Source organism: Pristis pectinata, chromosome 5, assembly GCF_009764475.1.
Source record: "Pristis pectinata isolate sPriPec2 chromosome 5, sPriPec2.1.pri, whole genome shotgun sequence".
Taxonomy (NCBI): Eukaryota; Metazoa; Chordata; class Chondrichthyes; order Rhinopristiformes; family Pristidae; genus Pristis; species Pristis pectinata.
Window position 1 is genome coordinate 2,444,206 of NC_067409.1, and position 23,180 is coordinate 2,467,385.

A 23,180-nucleotide genomic window follows, 5' to 3' on the forward strand; every position below is an offset into this window, starting at 1 on the left:
ATACCAACTCTTCTCTCTCACAGAGGCCAGGATCCGGTTGTGTGCCATTTCAATCCCCTCCCCATTCCCACACCGACCTGTCTGTCCTCGGCCGTCTCCACCCCCAATGCGAGGCCCAACACAAACTAGAAGAACGGCCCCTCCTATTCCGCGTGCGTAGGCAACAGCCCAATGGTCCGAACATTGAATTTTCCACTTTCAGGTAACCCACTGTGTTCCCACTTGCCCACTCCCACCGGTCCACCCAGATTCTCTCTCCCTTTATTCATCTTTTCCATCCCTTCCCCCGTACCCCTGTTACCCAGACTCGTCACCCTCCCACACCCAGTTCCACCTGCCCATCACCCACATACCTACCTTCCTGGGTTTCGTCTCCCTTGGTTCACCTTCCCTCTCCTCTTCCTCATCTGGTTCCATCTCCCCATTATCCTTCCCTTACCTGGTTCCATCCATCACCTACCACCCTATAGTAGTCTCCCTTCCCCCTCCATCACCTCTATATATCGGCTATCTTCCCTCCACACTCTCAGTCCTGATGCAGGGTCCCACTCTGAAACGTTGACCATCCCTTTGCCTTCACAGATGCTGCCTGACCCACTGGTTCTTCCAGTGTTTACTTTTAAGCAGAGGAGGCAGATACTTTGAGTGTTAGGACCACAGAGTACCTCCAAAGCCAGAGCCAATCCTGGCAGGAAGATGCCCAGGAGTTTGCTGGCACGGGAATACTGCACATGTTCTGTCACTGGATGCCAGCACACCAGGCAGGTCTGCAACACGGGCAGGTCCCTGTGCCTGTTCTGCCCAGTCCACTTGGCCGAGGAAATGTGGATGAGTTCTTCCTGCCTTTCCGGGAGCTTGGGTGCAGCAGTGGGGTGTGGCAGACCACGTTTCCCACTTGCAAACTGTTCAGGTTGCGAACAGTTCACAGGGACGGAACCCTGCCTTAACCTGGGGTGGGACCTGTACGTGAGATCGGCCTTCTCTCGATCCGGTGTTTTTTGACACCCACAGGTTTTCCGAAAGGGTGTTTCCCGTCCAGTGTTCTTTGTAGCGAGCCGAGGACATCACGCTGACATCGGAGGCATCACACCAGGGTCCATGCCTCCTCACTCTAAGTCCTTGCAGGAGGAAGGGGCTGTCTTCATTTCCTTCAAGTTGGTGAAGAATGGCATCTTCCAGGAGGAGGGTGAGTAAGGAGCTTCCCACTCATTCAGCTCCTCGTACCCGTGGCCTAACCTCAGCCTGGGATATGGGGGTAAACTGGAGCACCTGGGGGAAACCCACGTGGTCACAGGGAGAAGGTGCAAACTCCACACACAGACAGCGCTGTAGGTTGGGATCGAACCTGGATCACTGGAGCCATAAGGCAGCGGCTGTACCAACTGAGCCACTGTGCCACCTTCAATCCTTCTACCAAATACTTTAAATATTTGCTCTTGGTGTTTGACTGGCTTGTGGTGGTTGGAGCCTCTGGAGGAAGCTCCCTGCACCCACTCTGTCGAGCACTCAATGAATATCTATCTTATTATACATTTCATGAGGTAAATTGGTTTATTATTGTCAGATGTGCTGAGGTACAGTGAAAAACTTGTCTTACATACCATTCATACAGATCAATTCATTACAACAGTACATTGAGGTAGTACAGGGTAAAACAATAACAGAATAAAGTGTTACAGTTACAGAGAAAGTGCAGTGCAGGCAGACAATAAGGAGCAAGGTTATGACAAGGTAGTTTGTGAGGTCAAGGGTCCATCTTATTGTACTAGGGAACTGTTCAATAGTCTTATAACAGCAGGATAGAAGCTGACCTTGAGCCTAGTGGTACGTGCTTTCAGGCTTTTGTATCTTCTGCCCAATGGGAGGGGGGAGAACAGAGAATGTCCGGGGTGGGTGGGGTCTTTGATTACACTGGCTGCTTTACCGAGGCAGCGGGAAGTGTAGACAGAGTCCATGGAGGGGAGGCTGGTTTCCATGATATGCTGGGCTGTGTCCACAACTTTGCAGTTTCTTGCGGTCCTGGGCAGAGCAGTTGCCGTACCAAGCCATGATGTATCCAGATAGAATGCTTTCTATGGTGCATCGATAAAAGTTGGTGAGAGTCAACGGGGACAAACTGAATTTCTTTAGCCTCCTGAGGAAGTAGAGGCGCTGGTGAGCTTTCTTGGCCGTGACGTCTACATTGTTGGACCAGGACAGACTATTGGTGACATTGACTCCTAGGAACTTGAAGCTCTCGACCCTCTCGACCTCAGCACCATTGATGTAGGCAGGAGCGTGTGCACCGTCTCCCTTCCTGAAGTCAATGGCCAGCTCTTTTGTTTTGCTGACATTGAGGGAAAGGTTGTCATCATGACACCATGTCACTAAGCTCTGTATCTCCTTCCTGTACTCCAACTCATCGTTATTTGAGATACGGTCCACTACGGTTACTTCTCACTCTTATGAACTCCAGAGAACAGAGGTCCAGCGCACTCAATCCATTCTCAAGTGACAGACCTGCCATCCTAGGGATCAGTCAGGAGAATCTGTGATGCACTCCCTCTACAACAAATCTATCCGTTTTTTTAGGGAAGGAGACTTAATGTGGTCTCGTTAAGACCCTATATAATTGTAGTTATATCCTGATGCATCACAGCTTGGTACGGCAACTGTTCTGCCCAAGACAGCAAGAAACTGCAGGGAGTTGTGGACACAGCCCAGTCTATCAGGCAAACCAGCCTCCCCTCCATGGACTCTGTCTACACTTCCCACTGCCTCGGTAAAGCAGCCAACATAATCAAAGACCCCACCCACCCGGGACATTCTCTCTTCTCCCCACCTCCCATTGGGCAGAAGATACAAAAGCCTGAAAGCATGTACCACCAGGCTCAAGGACAGCTTCTATCCCGCTGTTACAAGACTATTGAACAGTTCCCTAGTACAATAAGATGGACTCTTGACCTCACAATCTACCTCATTATGCCTGCCTGCACTGCACTTTCTCTGTAACTGTAACACTATATTCCGCATTCTGTTTTCTTTCTACCACCTCGTGGTACTTATGAATGACATGATCTGTTTGGATGGCACACTGAACAAAAACTTTACACTGTACCTCAAAGTCAAAGTCAAGTTTATTGCCATGTGCACAAGTCCATGTGTGCACAGGTGTAATGAAAAACTTACTTGCAGCAGCATCACAGGCACATGGCATCAGATACACAACATTCACAAGAAAAACATAAATTAAACGTAAATTATACACAATTTTTTACAAGAAAGAACGCAATGAGAACAAAAACAAAGTTCATTTCAGTGCAAAGTGATCAAAGTGGTCACAGCGTTGCTAAACTATAGTGGTTAGGGTTTTGTCGGCACACGTGACAAGAATAAACCAATTCCAATATCAGTTAGTCTGTCTTTACACTGAATGACTGGCTCTAATTTGCCCCCTTGCTCTGGACGCTACCAATAACCCCACTCTGACCATCCTATGACAGGAAAGATGTGGTTAAGGTGGAAATAGTGCAGAAAAGATTTACAAGGTTTATTATTGTCATATGTAACAAAGGACAGTGAAAAACTTGTCTTGCATACTGATGTTGCAAGGACTAGGTAGCCTGAGTTACAGGGAGAGGTCGGCCAGGCTCGGTCTTTATTCCTTGGAGCATAGGAGAATGAGGGGCGACCTTATAGAGGTTCATAAAATCGTGAGAGGCATAGATAAGGTGGACGGTAACAGTCTTTTCCCCAGGATAGGGGAGTCCACAACTAGGGGGCATTGATTTAGGGTGAGAGGGGAAAGATTTAAAAGGGACCTGAGGAGCAACTTTTTCACACAGAGGGTGGTGAGTATATGGAACGAGCTGCCAGAGGAAGTGGTTGAGGCAGGTACATTTAAGAAGCACTTGGACAGGTACACGGAGGGCAGGGCTTGGTGGGATATGGTATTGGTTTATTATTGTCACTTGTACCGAGGTACAGTGAAAAACTTGTCTTGCAAACCGATCGTACAGGTCAATTCATTACACAGTGCAGTTACATTGGGTTAGTACAGAGTGCATTGATGTAGTACAGGTAAAAACAATAACAGTACAGAGTAAAGTGTCACAGCTACAGAGAAAGTGCAGTGCAATAAGGTGCAAGGTCACAACAAGGTAGATCGTGAGGTCAAACGCGGGAAGTTGGGACTAGAGTGATGGACACCGTGGTCGGCATGGGCTGTTGGGCCGAAGGCCCTGTATCTGTGCTGTATGGCTTTATGACTTTATGACCAGAGGAGGTGGTTTATCTGGATCAACCCTGTCATTTCCTTCAGCTCGACCTAACCACCTGAAGGAAGACCAGCCTTGCTTTCTGTTCTCACCTGTTTGTCTCTCTGCCAGCTGTTACCCAGGCTCTCATGGCTCCAGCACAGATCCCAGGCAGCAGCGGCACACGCAATCTCCATGACAACCTGTCCGACCTGCGAGCACAGGTGGCAGCCAATCAGAAAGGGATCCAGCTGGTGAATGAGCTGATTGACACGTACGGGCTGGAGGTTGTCCAAGCATACATGGCCCACATTCAGGTAGGTTGTCAGTGTGTCTGGCCATGCAGGAACTGCACTCCTGGCTGGAGCAATGGGCAGCCAGGGACTCTAAACAAACACAGAGACACAAGAGACTGCAGATGTTGGAATCTGGAGCAGCAAACAATCTGCTCAAGAAACTTAGTGGGTCGAGCAGCACCATGAAGGATCTCAACTCGAAATGTCAACCATCCCTCTGCCTCCACAGACACTGCCTGGCCTGCTGAGTTCCTCCAGCAGTTGTTTTCTGTTCTTTAAAAACCACTTGGGGCTTACCTTATTATTAGAGGACGCAGTGAACGGTAGGGCCCTGGGCAGTGTTGTAGAACACTGGAGGACCTAGGAGTACAAATAGATGGTTCCCTGAAAGTGGCGACACAGGTAGACAGGGTGGTGAAGAAGGCATTTGGCACGCTGGCCTTCATTGGTCAGGGCACTGAAGGAATTGGAACATCATGTTACAGCTGTACAAGATATTGGTGAGACCACACTTGGAGCACTGTGTGCAGTTCTGGTCGCCCAGCTATAGGAAGGACGTCATTAAGCTGGAGAGGGTACAGAAAAGATTCACAAGGATGTTGCCGGGACTGGAGGGCTTGGGTTATAGCAGAGGCTGGATAGGCTGGGACTGTTTTCCCTGGAGCATGAGGGTGAGGGTGGGGTCCCATCGAGGGGTCACTGGGTCAGACCCTGGGGTAACACACGGTGTGAGTGGGTCACAGGGTGGGGTCCCATCGAGGGGTCACTGGGTCAGACCCTGGGGTAACACACGGTGGGAGTGGGTCACAGGGTGGGGTCCCATCGAGGGGTCACTGGGTCAGACCCTGGGATAACACATGGTGGGAGTGGGTCACAGAGTAGATCCCCTTCCCTCCCCCACTGGGACCCCCACACACAGTCAGCTGAGATCCAGCCACAACCACACCCCTCCACCACAACCCTCCGTCTTCTATGGCCAAGCCAATCTTGCATCCCACCCAGCCAGTCACCGCGCTCCCTCCTCACTCTCCACACCACCACCGGTTTCCAAGTGACGTGGAACGTCACCAATCACACCTTCATATCCAACCCGTTCCCATACAGACAGGACGATCCCATGTGCCTTCACCTTCTCGATGAGCTGAGCACGGTGGGACCTTGTTGAACGCCTCACCGGTGTCCCTGCAGACGACGTGCGTTGCTGAACCCTTGTCAGCCGTCTACAGCAGGGGAAGGTTTCTCACTTTTTCCCCAATGCTGCATCTTGATGCCTCTCAACCTTGCGTGTTGTGGTCTTGCCTCCGCCGTTTCTGGGAGGACAGAGCCGGTCTCTCCGCACGCTCCATCCCAGGCAGCATCCTGGTGACTCTACCTGCACCTTCTCCGACGCTGTCTCATCCTTATAGAGGTTTATAAAATCATGAAGCGGGTGCCAAATACCTTCTGGACTTAATACTGACTATGTTCCCTTCTTGAAGGGCCTTGACCCAAAACGTCAACCATCCCTCTCCCTCCACAGATACTGCCTGACCTGCTGAGTTCCTCCAGCATATTTTTTTTGCTCTTAAGGTTATCATCTGAAGTCTCTTGTGTCTTCACTAAAATAAAATGTCTGGTTATTATGACACTGCTGTTTTGGGGATCTAGTGTTTAAGTCAGCTACTGTGACTTTCTTGTATTACACAGTAATTACAGATTGACAAGCAATTCACTGACTGCAGAGGGCTCTGGGACAAAAGGTGTCACGGGTAGATTGGGTAGATAGGGTGGTGAAGGCAGTGTTTGGCACACTGGCCTTCATTATTCGGGGCACTGAGTACAGGAGCTGGGAAGTTATGTTGCAGTTATATAAGATGGTGGTGAGGCCGCACTTGGAGCGCTGTGTACAGTTTTGGTCACCCTGTTATAGGAAAGATGTTCTTAAATTGGAAAGAGTGCAGAAAAGATTTATCAGGACGTTGCCTGGACTTGGGGGCCTGAGTTACAAGGAGAGGTTGTGTAGACTAGGACTTTATTCCCTGGAACGTAGGAGATTGAGGGGTGACCTGATATAAGATCATGAGGGGCATAGACAGGGTGAAAGCACATAGACTTTTTCCCAGAGAAGGGGTGCTAAAGACAAGGGGGCATAAGATCAGAGGCAAGAGATTTAAAAGGGGCATCAGGGCAGCTTCTTCACTCAAAGGGTGGTGCGTATTTGGAATGAGCTGCCAGAAATAGTGGTTGAGGCGGGCACATTAGCAACATTTAAAAGCTATCTAGATAAATACATGGATAGGAGAGGTTTAGAGGGCTATGGGCAGATGGGACTAGCTCACTGGGCAACTAGGAAAATGGGCTGAAAAATGGCAGATGGAATTTAATGCAGACAAGTGTGAGGTGATGCACTTTGGGAGGACAAACCAGGGTAAGACTTTCACAGTGAACGGTAGGGCTCTGAGGTGTTCAAACAAAGGGACCTGGGAATACAGATCCATAGTTCCTTGAAAGTGGTGTCACAGGTAGATAGGGCCGTAAAGAGAGCTTTTGGCACTTTGGCCTTCATAAATCAGGGCATTGAGTACAGGAGTTGGGATGTTGTGTTGAAGTTGTACAAGACGTTGGTGAGGCCGAAGTTAGAGTGTTGTGTGCAGTTCTGGTTGCCTACCTACAGGAAAGATATCAATAAGTTTGAAAGAGTGCAGAGAAAATTTACAAGAATGTTGCCAGGACTTGAGTTATAGGGAAAGGTTGAATAGGTTAGGACTTTATTCCCTGGAGCGCAGGAGAATGAGGGGAGATCTTACAGAGGTATACAAAATTAGGAGGAGTATAGATAGGGTGAATGCATGTAGGCTTTTCCCCCTCAGGTTGGGTTGAGACTAGAACTAGAGGACATAGGTTTAGGGTGAAAGGTAAAATATTTAAGGGGAATCTGAGGGGGAACTTCTTCACTCAGAGGGTGGTGCGAGTGTGGAACGAGCTGCCAGCGGAAGTGGTGGATGTGGGTTGAATTGTAACATTTAAGAGCGGTTTGGATAGGTACATGGATGGGAGGGGTTTGGAGGGATATGGTAGATGGGACTAGGCAGAAGATCACGCTGGCATGGACTAGATGGGCCCAAGGGTCTGTTTCCGCGCTGAATTGCTCTATTACTCTACAACACAGTCAGCATGGACCAGTTGGACCGAAGGGCCTGTTTCCATGCTATGTGACTCTATGAGAATTGCAAGTTTTTTTTACCTGCTTCTGTTGGCCTCAGGATAATGCGGAAATAGCAGTGAAGGAGATGTTGAGGGAATTTGCCCAGCGACATCGGCAGGGGGACACAGAGCTGGAGGTGAGCGCGGAGGACTTCATGGATGATGGGACTCCAATTAAGTTGAAAGTGAAAATCAACGAGGCAGAGGTGAGCTTGGTTAGTCTGGTTACCCTTCGACATTCTTACGTTGGCTGATCTCCTGATGGGCTCAGGTGGGCTGCACACTTCGACTCAGTTGAAGCAACCCTTGAATCATTCGTACAGTACACGAGGCCCTTCATACCATCATGACTATACCAGCTCTTTGAAAGAAATCTCCAATGAATCTCATCCACTCCTTTTTCCCTGGAAGTCTGCAAACTTTTCCCTTCAAATCGTTATCCAATTCTCGTTCAGGCCACATGTCCCAGATCAATGGTTGGAATTTAGAACTCGCTGGCTGAGAAAGTGGGCATCAGGGGGGCAACAAGTGGGTATGAGATGGATCTGGCAGGTAAGATAAAGGAAAATCCCAAGAGGTTCTATCGCTATATTAAGAGCAAAAGGGTTGCTAGGGAGAGAGTAGGTCCTCTTAGAGATCAGCAGGGCCGCCTATGACTAGAGCCACAGGCAATGGGTGGGATTTTTTATCAAATATTTCTCCTCTGTGTATACTGAGGAGAGAATCATGGTGGCTCAAGAGACAAGGGAAACAAGTGGAGATGTTTTGGAGAGCATTCATATTACCAGGGAGGAGGTATTTGCAGCCTTACAGCACATTAAGGTGGATAAATCTCCAGGGCCTGACCAAGTGCATCCTCGGACTTTGTGGGAGGCTGGAGAAGAAATTCCGGAGGCCCTTGTGGAGATTTTTGCTTCATCGTTAGCCACTGGTGGAGTTCCCGAAGACTGGAAGGTGGCTGATGTTGTTCCGTTGTTGAAGAAGGGTAGCAAGGACAAGCCAGGGAACTATAGGCCGGTCAGCCTGCCATCAGTGGTGGGGAAGTTACTGCAGGGAACTCTGAGGGACAGGATCTACCAGCATTTGGATGGACAGAGTCTGATTAGGAGGAGTCAGCATGGCTTTGTGTGTGGAAAGTCGCGCTTAATGAATCTTTTAGTGTTTTTTGAAGAGGTAACCAAAAGGGTCGATGAGGGTAGGGAAGTGGACGTTGTCTATTTTAAATTTATCAAGGCCTTCGACAAGGTCCCACGTGGTAGGCTGGTCTGGAAGGTTGGGTCCCATGGAATCCAGGGAGAGCTAGTTAGGTGGATTCAAAATTGGCTCAGAGGTAGGAAGCAGAGGGGGGTGGTTGAAGGTTGTTTCTCAGAATGGAGGTCGGTGACGAGTGGTGTGCCGCAGGGCTCGGTGTTGGGACCCTTGTTATTCGTTATTTATATAAATGATTTGGATGTGAATGCACAAGGTTTGATCAGTAAGTTTGCAGATGACATGAAATTAGGAGGTGTTGTTGATGGTGAAGAAGGTTATCGTAGATTACAGGGGGATTGTGATCAGTTAGGGAAGTGGGCCGAGGAGCGGCAAATGGGTTTCAATACAGATAAGTGGGAGGTGATGCATTTTGGAAAATCAAACCAGCGTAGGACTTGTACCGTCATGGACCTGATGAAGGGTCTTGGCTCAAAACATCGACTGTTCATTTCCCTCCATAGGTGCAGCCTGACCCGCTGAGTTCCTCCAGCATTTCATGTGTGTTGCTTTGGGCTTATACTATGAATGGTCGGGCACTAGAGAGTGTAATGGAACAGAGGGACCTAGGAGTACAAGTGCATAGTTCGTTGAAAGCAGCATCACAAGTAGACAGGGTGGTGAAAAAAGGTGTTCAGCACACTGGCCTTATCAGTCTGGGCATTGAGTATAGGAGTTGGTACATTATGTTGTAGTTGCATAAGTTGTTGGTGAGGCTGCACTTGGAGCACTTTGTACAGGTTTGGACACCCTGTTATAGGAAAGACGTGGTTAAACCGGAAAGTGTGCAGAGAAGATTTCCAAGGATGTTGCCAGGACTCAAGGGCCTGAGTTACAGGGAGAGGTTGGCCAGGCTGGGTCTTTATTCCTTGGAACATAGGAGAATGAGGGGTGACCTTATAGAAGTGTTTAAGATTATGAGAGGCATAGATAAGGTGGATGGTAACAGTCTTTTCCCCAGGGTAGGGGAGTCCAAAACTAGGGGGCATAGGTTTAGGGTGAGAGGGGAGAGATTTAAATGGGACCTGAGGGGCAACTTTTCCACACAGAAGGTGGTGAGTATATGGAATGAGCTGCCAGAGGAAGTGGGTGAGGCAGGTACAACAGTATCATTTAAGAAGCACTTGGATAGGTACATGGAGGGGCGGGGCTTGGAGGGATATGGGCCGAATGGGGGAAATTGGGACTAGCTGGGTGGGCAGCATGGGTGGTTGGGCTGAGGGGCCTGTATCTGTGCTTCATTGCTTTATGACTCTAAGGTGGTAGAGCCACGTACAACATTTAAAAAGTATCTGTGTGATCATTTAAATTAACAAGGCACAGAAGTCTACAGACCAAGTGCTGGTAAGTGGGATTCGTATAGATGGTTAGCATGGACATGATGGGCCAAAGGGCCTGTGTCCGCGCTGTATGACTCTATCACGATAACTTTCTGCATGAAAACATTCTCATCTCCCATCTTTTGCTGATCCCTTCAGTCAGTGTCCTCCCTCTGGTTACTGACACTCCTTCAACTGGAAGTTATTTCTCCTTATTTCCTGAAGTTAAATCACCCCTTAACCCCTGAATTGAGGCCATTTATGAGCACCATCAGCCCCTCCTTCCCTGCCACCCCTCTGCTGTAGCTGATGACTCCAGGATGGGAAGTGGCTTCAAAGTGCTGGGTGCACTGTTGAGTGCCTTTGTCAGTGTGTGGCTGGCTATCAGTTCTCCCCACATACACACACACTAAGTACTCAATACCAACAAAAGGAACAGATTCACAGTCTTTCCTAGCCCAGGCTCAAGGGCAATGTTGGTGCTCCCAACATTCACAGCCATCAGTGCACCTCTCTTGACCTTATTTGATATTCTATTCACCAGGAACAAACTGTGTAACTTCCTCTGTAATTTTAACACATGCTTTCTCCTCTCTCCCACTCTCTCAACCTGCCGTCCACTTCTCTGTCCAATTTCTGCCTTGGCCCTTTCTGGCTCTTTTACTTCTCTCCTTCCATGTTTCTGTATTCCTCTCCCCCTCTCTTTCACCTTTCTCTCTGTCTTCCCCTCCTCCCTCCCTCCCTCCCTCCCTCTCTCTCCCTTGACCTCTCTCTCTGCCTTGACCTCTCTCTCTGCCTTGACCTCTCTCTCTGCCTTGACCTCTCAACTTATTCTCTCTCTCTCCACCTTACTTTCTCTCTCTCCACTTGCTCTCTCTCACCTCTCTCTAACCCCTTCATTCTCTTTGCTTTTTTGCGCCTACACTCTCTCTCTCTGTGCTCTCTACCTATCTCTCTCCTCTTCTCCCTTCCACTCTCTGCCCCTTACCCACTCTCGTTACTCTTCCCCACTTTCCCTTCTCCTTCCTCCCCCCACTTCTCTCACTCCCCCCCCCCCCCCCCCCCCACATCCTCCCTTCACCTCCAGGGATCTGCCGTGTTTGATTTTACAGGCTCAGGACCGGAGGTGTTTGGGAATTGCAATGCGCCTCGAGCTATCACCCTCTCCGCCCTCATCTACTGCCTCAGGTGCATGGTGGGACAGGACATACCCCTCAACCAGGTGGGTGTTCCTGTCCAGGGGAGTGAACAGGGAGAGGGGGTGAACGCGGAGTGACGGGGAGGGGGGGTGAACAGAGTGACGGGGAGGGGGGTGAACGAGGAGTGACGGGGAGGGGGGGTGAACGCGGAGTGAACGGGGAGGGGGGGTGAACGCGGAGTGACGGGGAGGGGGGTGAACGCGGAGTGAACAGGGAGGGGGGGTGAACAGTGACGGGGAGGGGGGGGTGAACGCGGAGTGAACGGGGGGGTGAACAGGGAGGGGGGTGAACGGGGAGAGGAGAGGGAAGTGAATGCAGGTGATGAATGGGGTGGGGTGCGTAGCAGATGATCAGGGAGGGGTGTAATGTTGAGGCTGGGCTTGTGTTATTTGGGCTGTGGGTTGCTGGGGTAAAGGGGTTTGGTACTTTGTTAGCCCTGTATTGGTGTTTGGAATCGGGTGACACGGGCCAGGTTCAGCTGCTCAGCCACTGCCTTACCTTTGACCTGTAACAGGGCTGTCTCACCCCAGTGAAGATCGTCCTTCCGAAGGGCTCCATCCTCGACCCATCAGCGGAGGCTGCCGTGGTGGGTGGTAACGTGCTGACATCACAGCGTGTGGTAGACGTCATATTCAAGGCATTCGGGGTCTGCGCTGCCTCCCAGGTGGGTGTGAGTGAGCGGGCTGTGACCTCACAGACAGTGGCAGTGTTCCCAGGGACCCTGCCCCCCGACCCATGGTGAAACCTGGCTTCAGATCACCAATACTGCATGACACACGACACGTGACCCATCCCTGACCCCTGTGTGGACGGCAGTGAGCTCAACGTCAATCTAGACCAGATTTATAAGATAAGATTTCTTTATTAGTCACATGTACATTGAAACACACAGTGAAATGCATCTTTTGCGTAGAGTGTTCTGGGGGCAGCCCGCAAGTGTCGCCACGCTTCCGGCGCCAACATAGCACGCCCACAACTTCCTAACCCGTACGTCTTTGGAATGTGGGAGGAAACCGGAGCACCCGGAGGAAACCCACGCGGACACGGGGAGAACGTACAAACTCCTTGCATACTCAGTGGATCACCCCAGCGTCGCCCTGCCCCTCGATGTTACGTTAACACATACCTCAGCAGAGGAACGGGAGGCAAACATTCAGTCCCGTGGGCTTTTCCAGCATTGAATAGTCCTGGCTGATTAATCCATGAATCCACCTCTGCCCGTGTCCCTTCATCCTGTTGGCACTTGAAGGGTCTGAGTATTGAAGGCTCTGGAGGCAACCCCCATGTTACGGCCATTTGGGTAATGGAAATCCGCCCTTATGGAATTCACAAGTCGCTGAGATAGAGTCACAGAGTTATTCAGTACAGAAACAGGCCTTTTGGCCCATCTCATCCATACTGACCAAGTTGCCCACCTGAGCTAGAACACAGAACAGTCCAGCACTGAACAGGCCATTCAGCCCACGATGTTGTGCCGATCTTGATGCCAATTTATACTAAATGTCCTCCTCCTGTGTATCATCCACATCCCTCCATTGCCTTCATATTCATGTGTCTGTCTAAAAGCCTCAAACTCCACCAAACTGCCTGCTTCCACTACTACCCCCGGTAAGCCATTCCAAGCCCCTACCACTCTCTGTGTAAAAAAAACTTGTCCCTCACGTCGCCTTTAAACTTCCCCACCTCTGACCTGAAAAGGAACTGCTCTGGTGTTTGACATTTCTACCCTGGGGAAAAGATTCTGACTGTCTACCCTATCATAATTTTAAAAACCTCTAAAACCAGTCCCATTTGCCTGAATTTGCCCATATCCCTCTAAAGCTTTCCCATCCATGTACTTATCCAGAATATAAGATGAGATATATTAGTCACATGTACATTGAAACTCACAGTGAGATGCATCTTCTGCGTAGGCTGTTCTGGGGCAGCCCGCAAGTGTCGCCACGCTTCTGGCGCCAACATAGCATGCCCACAACTTCCTAACCCATACATCTTTTTTGGAATGTGGGAGGAAACCGGAGCACCCGGAGGAAACCCACGCAGACACAGAGAGAACGTACAAACTCCTTACAGACAGTGGCCGGAATTGAACCCAGGTCACTGGCGCTGTAATAGTGTTACACTAACCGCTACACTACCGTGTCTGCCCAATATCCAGACACAAAATCCAAATTGGGATCCAGAATAAAAATCCACTCTCACAGAATTTATGTGTCAATTTTTTTTCAACTCGTATTTCTTGACAGATATGCAGATGTTGTGACTGTGTTGTGGAAGCTCGCAATACGGATGGTTTTCTGGGGACGCAGCTCCCCCATAACGCATGGGTTGACTGTAATTGTACTCCAGTGCCCACGGCTGTGTGAGGGAGAGTGTTGCTGATTTCCTTGATTCCTGTGTGAGGACATGCCTCCTGGCTTCATTCTTAAATGGCCTCCACCTTTCAGATTGTGCACCTTGCTGTGTAAAAGATCGCATGGCCAATGTTTTGTGGATAGCCTTGAGAGTTCTCTTGGGTGTCATTGGGTCAATGCCTATCTTCAGCCAATATCAACAACGCAGGTACAGTGTATGGGACTGTTTTCCCTGGAGCGTAGTTTTCCCTTAGCGTCACAGTGTGTGCTATGCAGAGATTCACAGAGTCAAGGACTCACAGCGCGGACAGGTCATTTGACCCATTGGGTCTACGTTGGTTCAATGCTTCCCTGTCCCCTCCCCAAAACCCTGCTAGATCCTCTTCTTCCAACTCCCAGTTGAATCTGCCGCTACTCCCGCCCCTGGCAGTGCACTTCAGACCCCAGCCACACACTGGGCCTCAGAGTCATACAGAGAAACAGGCCCTTCATCCCAACTTGTCCATGCCGACCAAGTTCCCTACCTGAGCTAGTCCCATTTGCCTGTGTTTGGCCCATGTCCCTCTAAACCTTTCCTCTCCATGTACCTGTCCAAATGTAATTGTACCCGCCTCTACCCACCACCCTCTGTGTGAAAATGTTGCCCCTAGGATCCCCTTTAAATCTTTCCCCTCTCACAAACCTAGTTATAGACTCCCTGATCCTGGAGAAAAGACTGTGACCATTCACCCTATCTGTGCCCCTCATGATTTTATAAACCTCTGTAGGGTCACCCTTCACCCTCCTACGCTCCAGGGAAAACAGTCCCAGCCTATCTGGTTTCTCCTTAATAACTCAAGCCCTCCAGACCCAGGAACATCCTTGTGAATCTTTTCTGCACCCTCTCCAGCTTAATCACATCCTTCCTGTAGCAGGGTGACCAGAAGTCACACAATATTCCAAGTGCAACTGCACCAACATCTTATACGGCTGTAACCTGACATCCCAACTCTTATACTCAATGCCCTGACCAATGAAGGCAAGCCTTCTTTACCAACCTGTCTACCTGTGACGCCACTTTCAGAGAACTATGTCCCTGCATCCCTGGGTCTCTCTGTTCTCCAACACTCTCCAGGGCCCTGCCATTTACTGTGTAAGTCCTGCCCTGGTTTAACTTCTCAAAATGCAACACTTTGCTCTTGTCCAAGTTAAATTCCATCAGGCATTCGTTGGCCCACTCTCCCAGCTCTCCCCATTCTTCCTACCAACATGGAACACTGCATTTTTCTGCATCAGATTTCATTTTTCATGTGCCCTCCTATTCCACCAGGATGTCTGTAAAAGTCGACCGGCGCTCTGTAATAAATCAGACAACAGCAGAACCAAAGAACTTACGATCAATGCTTTATTAGTTTAACGCTAGCGGGAATGAGGGATACAGAGAAAGAGTAAACAGTGTCACCCGAGCTCTGTATTAGATCACTCAAAGATTCCCCGGTTACTGCGTACGTTTATACCCATTCGTGGGAAAGCTTGGTGGGAAGTTGCACTCACTACGGCAATTGCTTACAGCAAGCTTTAGCAAAACAAGATACTGTATGTATAAGAAAACTTATTTCTTTCTCACCCACACCTGGCCTTAAATCCAGCCATAACTATAGTCACCCCATGGCTGAGGTAATTTCATACCATGGGAAGAATAGCTGACTACGAGAAGCATACCATTAACCCTCACATTGCCAGTCATTAACCCTTGCATTCCCAACTATCTTTTACATGTCCATACCTTCTTGAAGTCTGTCACTTTGTCACCCAGACATAGAAGGATATGGGCCAAGTGCTGGAAGATGGGCTCAATATGAAGGGGTGCTCACTGGTCAGCATGGATCTGGTGGGCTGAATGGTCTGCTTCCATTCTGTATAACTCTATAACTATCCTTCTCACAGTTCACTATGGGGCAATGTTTTGTGTTGTCAGACTGTCTAACTCCAACTCACTGATATATACCATGAGAAGCAGTGGACTGACTGCTGACCCACGGGGAAACTCTACCACACGTCTCCCTCCAGTTTAAAATACAACCTTTCATTAACACTCTCTGCTTCCTGTCAGCCAATGTTCTATCCACACTGTTACAGCCCCTTTTTACTCCATGGCTTCAGTCCTAATGATAAGCCTACATTTATCAAATGCCTTCTGAAAGCCCATATATACCACATCAACTATGTTTCCCTCATCAACCCTCTCTTTTACCTCATCCAACACTATTATAAGTTAAACACGATTTCCCTTTAACTAATCCATACCAGTGTCCCCTCTTCAATCCGTGTGTCCATTGTACTGCTAATGCTATCCCTGATTATTGTTTCCAAAAATGCCCTCACTGTTGAAGTTAAACCAACTGGCTTGTTGTTGCTGTGCTTAGCCTTGCGCCCTTTTATAATAAGACTGGAACATCTGCAATTTCCCAGTCCTCAGACATTTTCCTCTTATCTCCAAATGTCCACAACTTCATGCCCGATACCTCCACAATTTTGACCCTTAATTTTCCTCAGAAGCCGAAGATGCATCTCATCTGGACCAGGTGATTTATCCACCGAGTTCAGCTCACCTTTCTAGTACTTTCTCTTTATCATTGTTTATCTGGTCCAGCATCATGACTACCTCTTTACTAAGACTCCAGCAGCATCTTGCTTGGTGAAGACCGACGGAAGGTACCCTTGGCCATCCCTGTGAGCGCATCTCCACTTTGATCGATGAATAGCCTCTCTCTCTTCTTGCTTCCTACTTATATGCTGTAGAATACTTTTGAATTACCATTTCTACTTGCTGAGTCTTTTCTCATGTTCCAAAGACCCCTCTCATTTCCATTCTTACTTTATAGAACATAGAACACTACAGCACAGTACAGGCCCTTCGGCCCACAATGTTATGCTGACATTTTATCCTGCTCTAAGATCTATCTAACCCTTCCTTCCCACATAGCCCCCTATTTTTCTATCATTCTTGTGCCTATCTAAGAGTCTCTTAAATGTCCCTAATGTATCTGCCCCCACCACCTCTGCCAGCAATGTGTTCCACACACCCACCACTTACCTCTGACATCCCCCCCATACCTTCCTCCAATCACCTTGTGTGAGCCATTTGCGCCCTGGGAAAAAGTCTCTGACTGTCCACTCGATCTATGCCTCTTATCAACTTGTACACCTCTATCAAGTCACCTCTCCTCCTCTTTCTCTCCAAACAGAAAAGCCCTAGCTCACTCAACCTATCCTCATAAGACAAAACTCACAAGCACACACACACAGACTCACCTCTTTTCAAAGGTCCCGCTCCAAATCTCGCTCCAACTCCCGACTCTGCAAGGTGAAACTCACAAGCACATGCACAGAGACTCACCTCTTTTCGAAGGTCCCGCTCCAAATCTGTTCCTTCTCGACTGTCCTTAATCAGCCTGTTTCTCACTTGTACATCTAAGATGCTCCTTTATTTTTCTTGATACACTCACTTGTACGTCTAAGGTACACCCCTTCTTTCTGCTTGTTCTTGCTCCACTGAACTTCTGTCCTCAGACCTTGACTCTATCCTGTCTCCCAACAAACACCAGGCCACCATCTCCCGCACTGTCGCAGATCTCATCACATCAGGAGATCTCCCCTCCACAGCCTCTAACCTGATAGTGCTCCAACCCTACACTTCCCAGTTCTATCTCTTACCCAAGATCCACAGACAGGACTCTCCTGGTAGGCCCAATGTTTCTGCCTGCTCTTGCCCCACTGAACTAATCTCCTTGTACCTTGACTCCATCTTGTCTTCCCCTACCTGGCTTGGCCTGCCCATCACCCTTCCTAAGTCCACCAATCACCTCGGGCTCCAGTCTTACCACTCCCCCCACCTTCTCTATACTGGCCAGCGCCCCCCCCCCCCCACCACTCTTAGTCTGATGCAGGGTTTCGACCCAAGATGTCAACAAATTCCTCCCCCCCCCCCACAGGCACGACTTGACCAGCTGAGTTACTCCAGCAGATTGTTTCTTATACTCCTTTTTTCCTGCTTTATTTAACTCTCTATCTCTTTGGTCATGTAAGGAGCTTTGGCTTTAGTTGTCCCACTCATGGGAATGAGCTCAGGCTATAAGTGGATGGAATGGGCGGCTGACTTTCCCAAGCATGTAGCTCACTAACTGGGCAATGTTCTGCTTCATTGCAAGTTGATGGGAAGTGCAATAAGTTCTTTCTTACTAAACTCATGGAGATGAAAACTGAGCTTGTTGCTTGTGTCCATATCATTTAACCCTTTGCTGCCTTCTGTAAGTCTGGTGAACCGCTGTGTGGATTCAAAGCTGAGCTTTCCTCTGCACTGCCTCTGCCCTGCCTCCGTCTCAGTCACCCCTCTTTCTCTCACTGTTGCTCCCAGGGCTGTATGAACAACATCACCTTTGGCAACGAGCGGGCGGGCTACTACGAGACTGTGGCTGGAGGGTCTGGAGCAGGCCCGGGATGGGAAGGGCGAGGAGGGGTGCACACCCACATGACCAACACACGGATCACGGATCCCGAGATCCTGGAGAAAAGGTACATCCTGAATCGGGAACTAGGCATGGCAACCCATGGGCTGACGGTAGGACTGACTCTAGGAAAGAAATTAAGGGTTTTGGGGAGAAGGTGGGAGAGTGGGGTTGGAAAAAAAATCAGCCATGATTGAATGACGGAGGAGATTTGATGGGCCGAATGTCCTAATTCTGCTCCTACATTTTATGCCCTTTGTTGGATTCATTCCCAGATATCCCGTGATCCTAAAGAGATTTGAACTGAACCCTGGATCAGGGGGTAAAGGACGTCACTGTGGAGGCGATGGGGTAATTCGGGAGCTGCTCTTCCGAGAGAGGGTGGTCCTCTCAGTGCTGACAGAACGCCGAGCTTTCCGTCCTTACGGACTAGACGGTAACAGTGGAAGGCACACTGAATGGGTTAAGGGAAAGGGTCACACAGCGGGCAAGAGTGGGTTCAAGGGTCCACCAACCATGTTGCTGGTATTCTGGGATATCAGGAGATGATGGGCAGGTGGGCTTGAGGGATAGCTTGGAATGTGGGTTTTATGGCTATGGTAAGAAGTTAGGTTGAGGGATGTGGCAAAGAGTTGGGATGGGCAGATATTTTGGGAATGGTGGATTTGAGGAATATGCTGGAGATATTTTGGGATTGTGGGGTTGAGGAATAATTTGGGAGTGGTGGGGTTGAGGGATATTTTGTGATCGTGGGGTTGAGGAACACTGGGATTGTGGTGTTGAGGAACATGGAGAGGTGGTGCAATTAAAGGATATTTTGGGAGTGGTGTGGATGTGGAATATTGTGGAAGAATCTAGAACTAGGGATCACTGTGTACAAAGAGGAATTGCACACCTATGACAGGATGAATTTTATGCTCTCAGAGGATGTGGTTCAGGAAGGTGCAGGAGGGCTCAGGTTGAACAGTAAGGATGTATGCAGAGTGAAACAGCTAAAGGGAGGAGACAGCTCCAAGAACACCCCCACCCTCAGCGATCCTGGTAGCAAAGACCGAGCATCTTCAGTTAGAAGTGCCAGCTGGATGGGCCATCTGGCACTTCTAACTGAAGATGCTCGGTCCCAAGATCCCATCTGAACCAGCTGCCTACTGGATCCTTTACAGGACCAGGCATTGTCCTTTCTAGTACTGAGCACTTGCAGTCCTGAACCAGCAAAACCTCTAGCCAAGCTGTTCTGACTGTGTACAATACCTGCCCAAATATGTCCTGTTCAAGAGAATGCAATCCAGCTAATTACTGCTAACGCAGCCTACTGCAACAAAAAAACAAACTGCTGGAGGAACTCAGCGGGTCGGGCAGCATCTGTGGAGGCAGAGGGATGGTTGATGTTTCGGGTCGAGACCCTGCATCAGGACCCCGGTCTCCAGTCGATTATTAAAGCAGCTCATTGTCTGACACCCCATCCACCAGCCTCAACATCCCTTCCTCCAGCCACTGGTCCACAGTGGTCAGAGTGTGCACCCTCCTCAACGGTGGAACAGGCGGACGAAGTTACTTCGAACTCAACGGCTGTGAAGGCAGATGAAGGCTGCAACAAATCCATCAGCTCCAATCGTCGTGGTTTCCATGCCATTGGAATCGGTTGATTTGCGAAGTATCGTGTGCTTTTTGTAGTACAACATCAAGTACACATTAAACAAATGCACGCACAGGCATCTTCACTTTGTGGGCTGCAGAAAAATTTTCAGAGCCAAGATTGGACTCATAAGCCACTCGAGAGCCCATAAATAGATCAACGGAACGAAGACCATCATCCTCGACCTTGAGGGATAGCCACGACGACGCGTGTGCACCATCCATAAAATGCAGCGTCGTTATTGGCCTAGTTTACACAGCCACACCTTCCCAAATCTATGATCTCTGCCGTCAAGAAGGACCAAGGCAGCAGGTGCACAGAAACACCACCCCCTGCAGCTTCCTCACTAAGTCGCACCCAACCCTGACGTGGAAGAACATCACTGTTCCTTCATTGTCACTGGGTCTAAAAACAGAAAATGCTGGAAACACTCAGCAGGTCAGGCTGCATCTGTGGGAAGAGAAACTAGAGTCAACGTTTCAGATTGAAGACCCTTCATCAGAACCGGGAAGGAGACAAAAAAAAGCTCGTTAAGCTGCAGGGAGGGTGGGGGGGAAGGATGTCTCTGATATTGTAAAACTGGGGTGATCGTGGGGAGAAGCTGTAAACAGGGCTATCTGGTCAGTGAGTGAGTGGGAGCAGTGAGAGGGTGAGAACGTGGACAATAGAAAGTAGGAGTTGCAAAACGCAGAGCACGAGGACACGTGCAGTAGTCAGGCTGGGCACCTCCTCCACTCCCAGAGAGAAAAATAACACGGGAATAGATAAGCTGAGCTAATGTCACCGATGGACAACTGATACAGACCGAGAAATCAACTTACCCGAAGCTGATGAATTCAGTATTGAATGCCGAAGGCTGCAACATGCCCCAAGGGAGGATGAGCTGTTGTTCCTCAAGTTTTTGTTGGGCTTCATTGTGACAGATTGAAAGATGTTTTGGGTGGGTGGCACCGAGGGACGTCCTGGGTGGGAGAGACTGAGGGATGTTCTGGGTGAGGGGGATGGAAGGATGTTCTGGGTGAGGGGGACGGAGGGATGTTCTGGGTGAGGGGGACGGAGGGACGTTCTGGGTGAGGGGGACGGAGGGACGTTCTGGGTGAGGGGGACGGAGGGACGTTCTGGGTGAAGGGGACGGAGGGACCTTCTGGGTGAGGGGGACCGAGGGACGTTGTGGGTGAGGGGGACGGAGGGACGTTGTGGGTGAGGGGGACGGAGGGACGTTGTGGGTGAGGGGAATTGTGTGGAGTGAGCAGTTTTTTCCCTTTTGCTGCCCAACTGGTTCGTGTGCAGGAGGGGAGCCGGGAGCTCGAGGACTCAATCTGCTGGTCCGTGAGGATGGGAGAACCATAAACCTTGGCGCAAAAACATCTGTTGCCATCAGGCCTGGGGTAAGAGAGCAGAGGTCCTCCCACTGCCCCCACACTGAACAAATGAACACCTTCACCCTACAAGGGTGCCCTGTCATCACCGTTCAGTGTCACTCACACACACTAGCATTCCCTTCCTGAGACTACTGAATGGACCTCTTGTACATTAAAGATGAACTCTTGATCTCTCAATATAATACCCGTTACCAATCCTCTCTCCCTCTCTGTCTCTGTTCTTATGCCTCGATCTCCATCATCAGCCACAGACTCATTTACCCCTGTCTTTCCCTGTTATGCTTCTCTCCCCCTCTCCCTCTCCCTCTCTCTCCTTCCCTCCCTCTCCCTCTCCCCTCCTGCTCTCTCACCAGTACACACACTCACATTTCCCCCCCCCCCATCTCTCTCTCTCTCCCAGGACACCTTTCAGTTGTACACACCAGGAGGTGGAGGTTGGGGCTTCCCAGAAGATGTGACAGAGACGCCCAAGGTTCTATCAAGATCCACGCCACAGAACCACAAACCAAGTGCAGCTTATGTTGAACGTGGAAGTGTGTTTGAATATAAACAGATGCAAGAGTCCGTGTGACCAAGACCTCTGGACACTCCTCAACAACTCATGGGATCAGGAGTTTACAGCACAGAAGGAGGTCACAGTGGCAAAAGTTGACATTTCCGATTGACTTAACTTCTGTAACTTTGTAGGTCAAGTATCATCAGATTCTAATCCAGGTATTTTTTAAACTATCATGAGGATTTGTGCCTCAAAACACCTTTTTAGACAATTTTAAAAATATTCCTCAGCACCCATCAAATTCTGCTTACAATGTAAATCAACATCCACTAATTACTTTCCTCTCTGCCAAGGGAAATGGACAATTCCTGCTCATCCCCGTCTGGGCCATGTAATGACACCCTCCTCAGTTCAGTCTCCTCTCAATCTTCTCTGTTCTGAAGAAAAGTTAATAAAATTCCAAGAATTTTATCCTGACAAGGTGATGGATTTTGGTAAGTCACTTCCTTCTTGTGTATCCTGTGTCTCAGCCAGTAAAGGCAGGAATCCTGTATATCTCTTTATCAGTCACATGTACATTGAAACACACAGTGAAATGCATCTTTTGCGTAGAGTGTTCTGGGGGCAGCCCGCAAGTGTTGCCACGCTTCCGACGCCAACATAGCACGCCCACAACTTCCTAACCTGTACGTCTTTGGAATCGTATAATCATAGAACAGTACAGCACAATACAGGCCCTTCGGCCCACAATGTTGTGCCGACCTTTAAACCTCGCTTAAGACTATCTAACCCCTTCCTCCCACATATCCCTCAATCTTAAATTCCTCCATATGCTTATCTAGTAATCTCTTGAATTTGACCAATGTACCTGCCTCCACCACCACCCCAGGCAGTGCATTCCATGCCCCAACCACTCTCTGGGTAAAAAAACCTTCCTCTGATATCTCCCTTGAACTTCCCACCCATTACTTTAAAGCCACGCCCTCTTGTATTGAGCATTGGTGCCCTGGGAAAGAGGCGCTGGCTGTCCACTCTATCTATTCTCTATTCCTCTTAATATTTTGTACATCTCTATCATGTCTCCTCTCATCCTCCTCTCCAAAGAGTAAAGCCCTCGCTCCCTTAGTCTCTCCTCATAATGCATCCTCTCTAAACCAGGCAGCATCCTGGTAAATCTCCTCTGCACCCTTTCCAACGCTTCCACATCCTTCCTGTAATGAGGCGACCAGAACTGGACACAGTACTCCAAGTGTGGTCTAACCAGAGTTTTGTAGAGCTGCATCATTACCTCGCGGCTCTTAAACTTGATCCCCCAACTTATGAATGCTAACATCCCATAAACTTT

At 49.3% G+C, this 23,180-nt stretch overlaps 1 protein-coding gene across 4 annotated transcripts in view; it reads left to right on the forward strand.

The window, feature by feature from the left end:
* Positions 1–22,306, forward strand: part of oplah (5-oxoprolinase, ATP-hydrolysing) — a 72,229-nt gene extending 49,923 nt beyond the window's left edge. For all 4 annotated transcript variants that reach the window (XM_052016812.1, XM_052016815.1, XM_052016814.1 and 1 more), the window contains 9 exons: positions 1,012–1,186; positions 4,368–4,552; positions 7,774–7,920; positions 11,369–11,503; positions 11,995–12,144; positions 18,231–18,388; positions 18,597–18,757; positions 21,248–21,345; positions 21,740–22,306. In XM_052016812.1, coding sequence (XP_051872772.1) covers positions 1,012–1,186; positions 4,368–4,552; positions 7,774–7,920; positions 11,369–11,503; positions 11,995–12,144; positions 18,231–18,388; positions 18,597–18,757; positions 21,248–21,345; positions 21,740–21,910 — 1,380 coding nt within the window. In that variant the 3' untranslated portion in view covers positions 21,911–22,306. The remainder of the gene's footprint in view (positions 1–1,011; positions 1,187–4,367; positions 4,553–7,773; positions 7,921–11,368; positions 11,504–11,994; positions 12,145–18,230; positions 18,389–18,596; positions 18,758–21,247; positions 21,346–21,739) is intronic.
* The last annotated feature ends 874 nt before the right edge of the window (positions 22,307–23,180 follow it).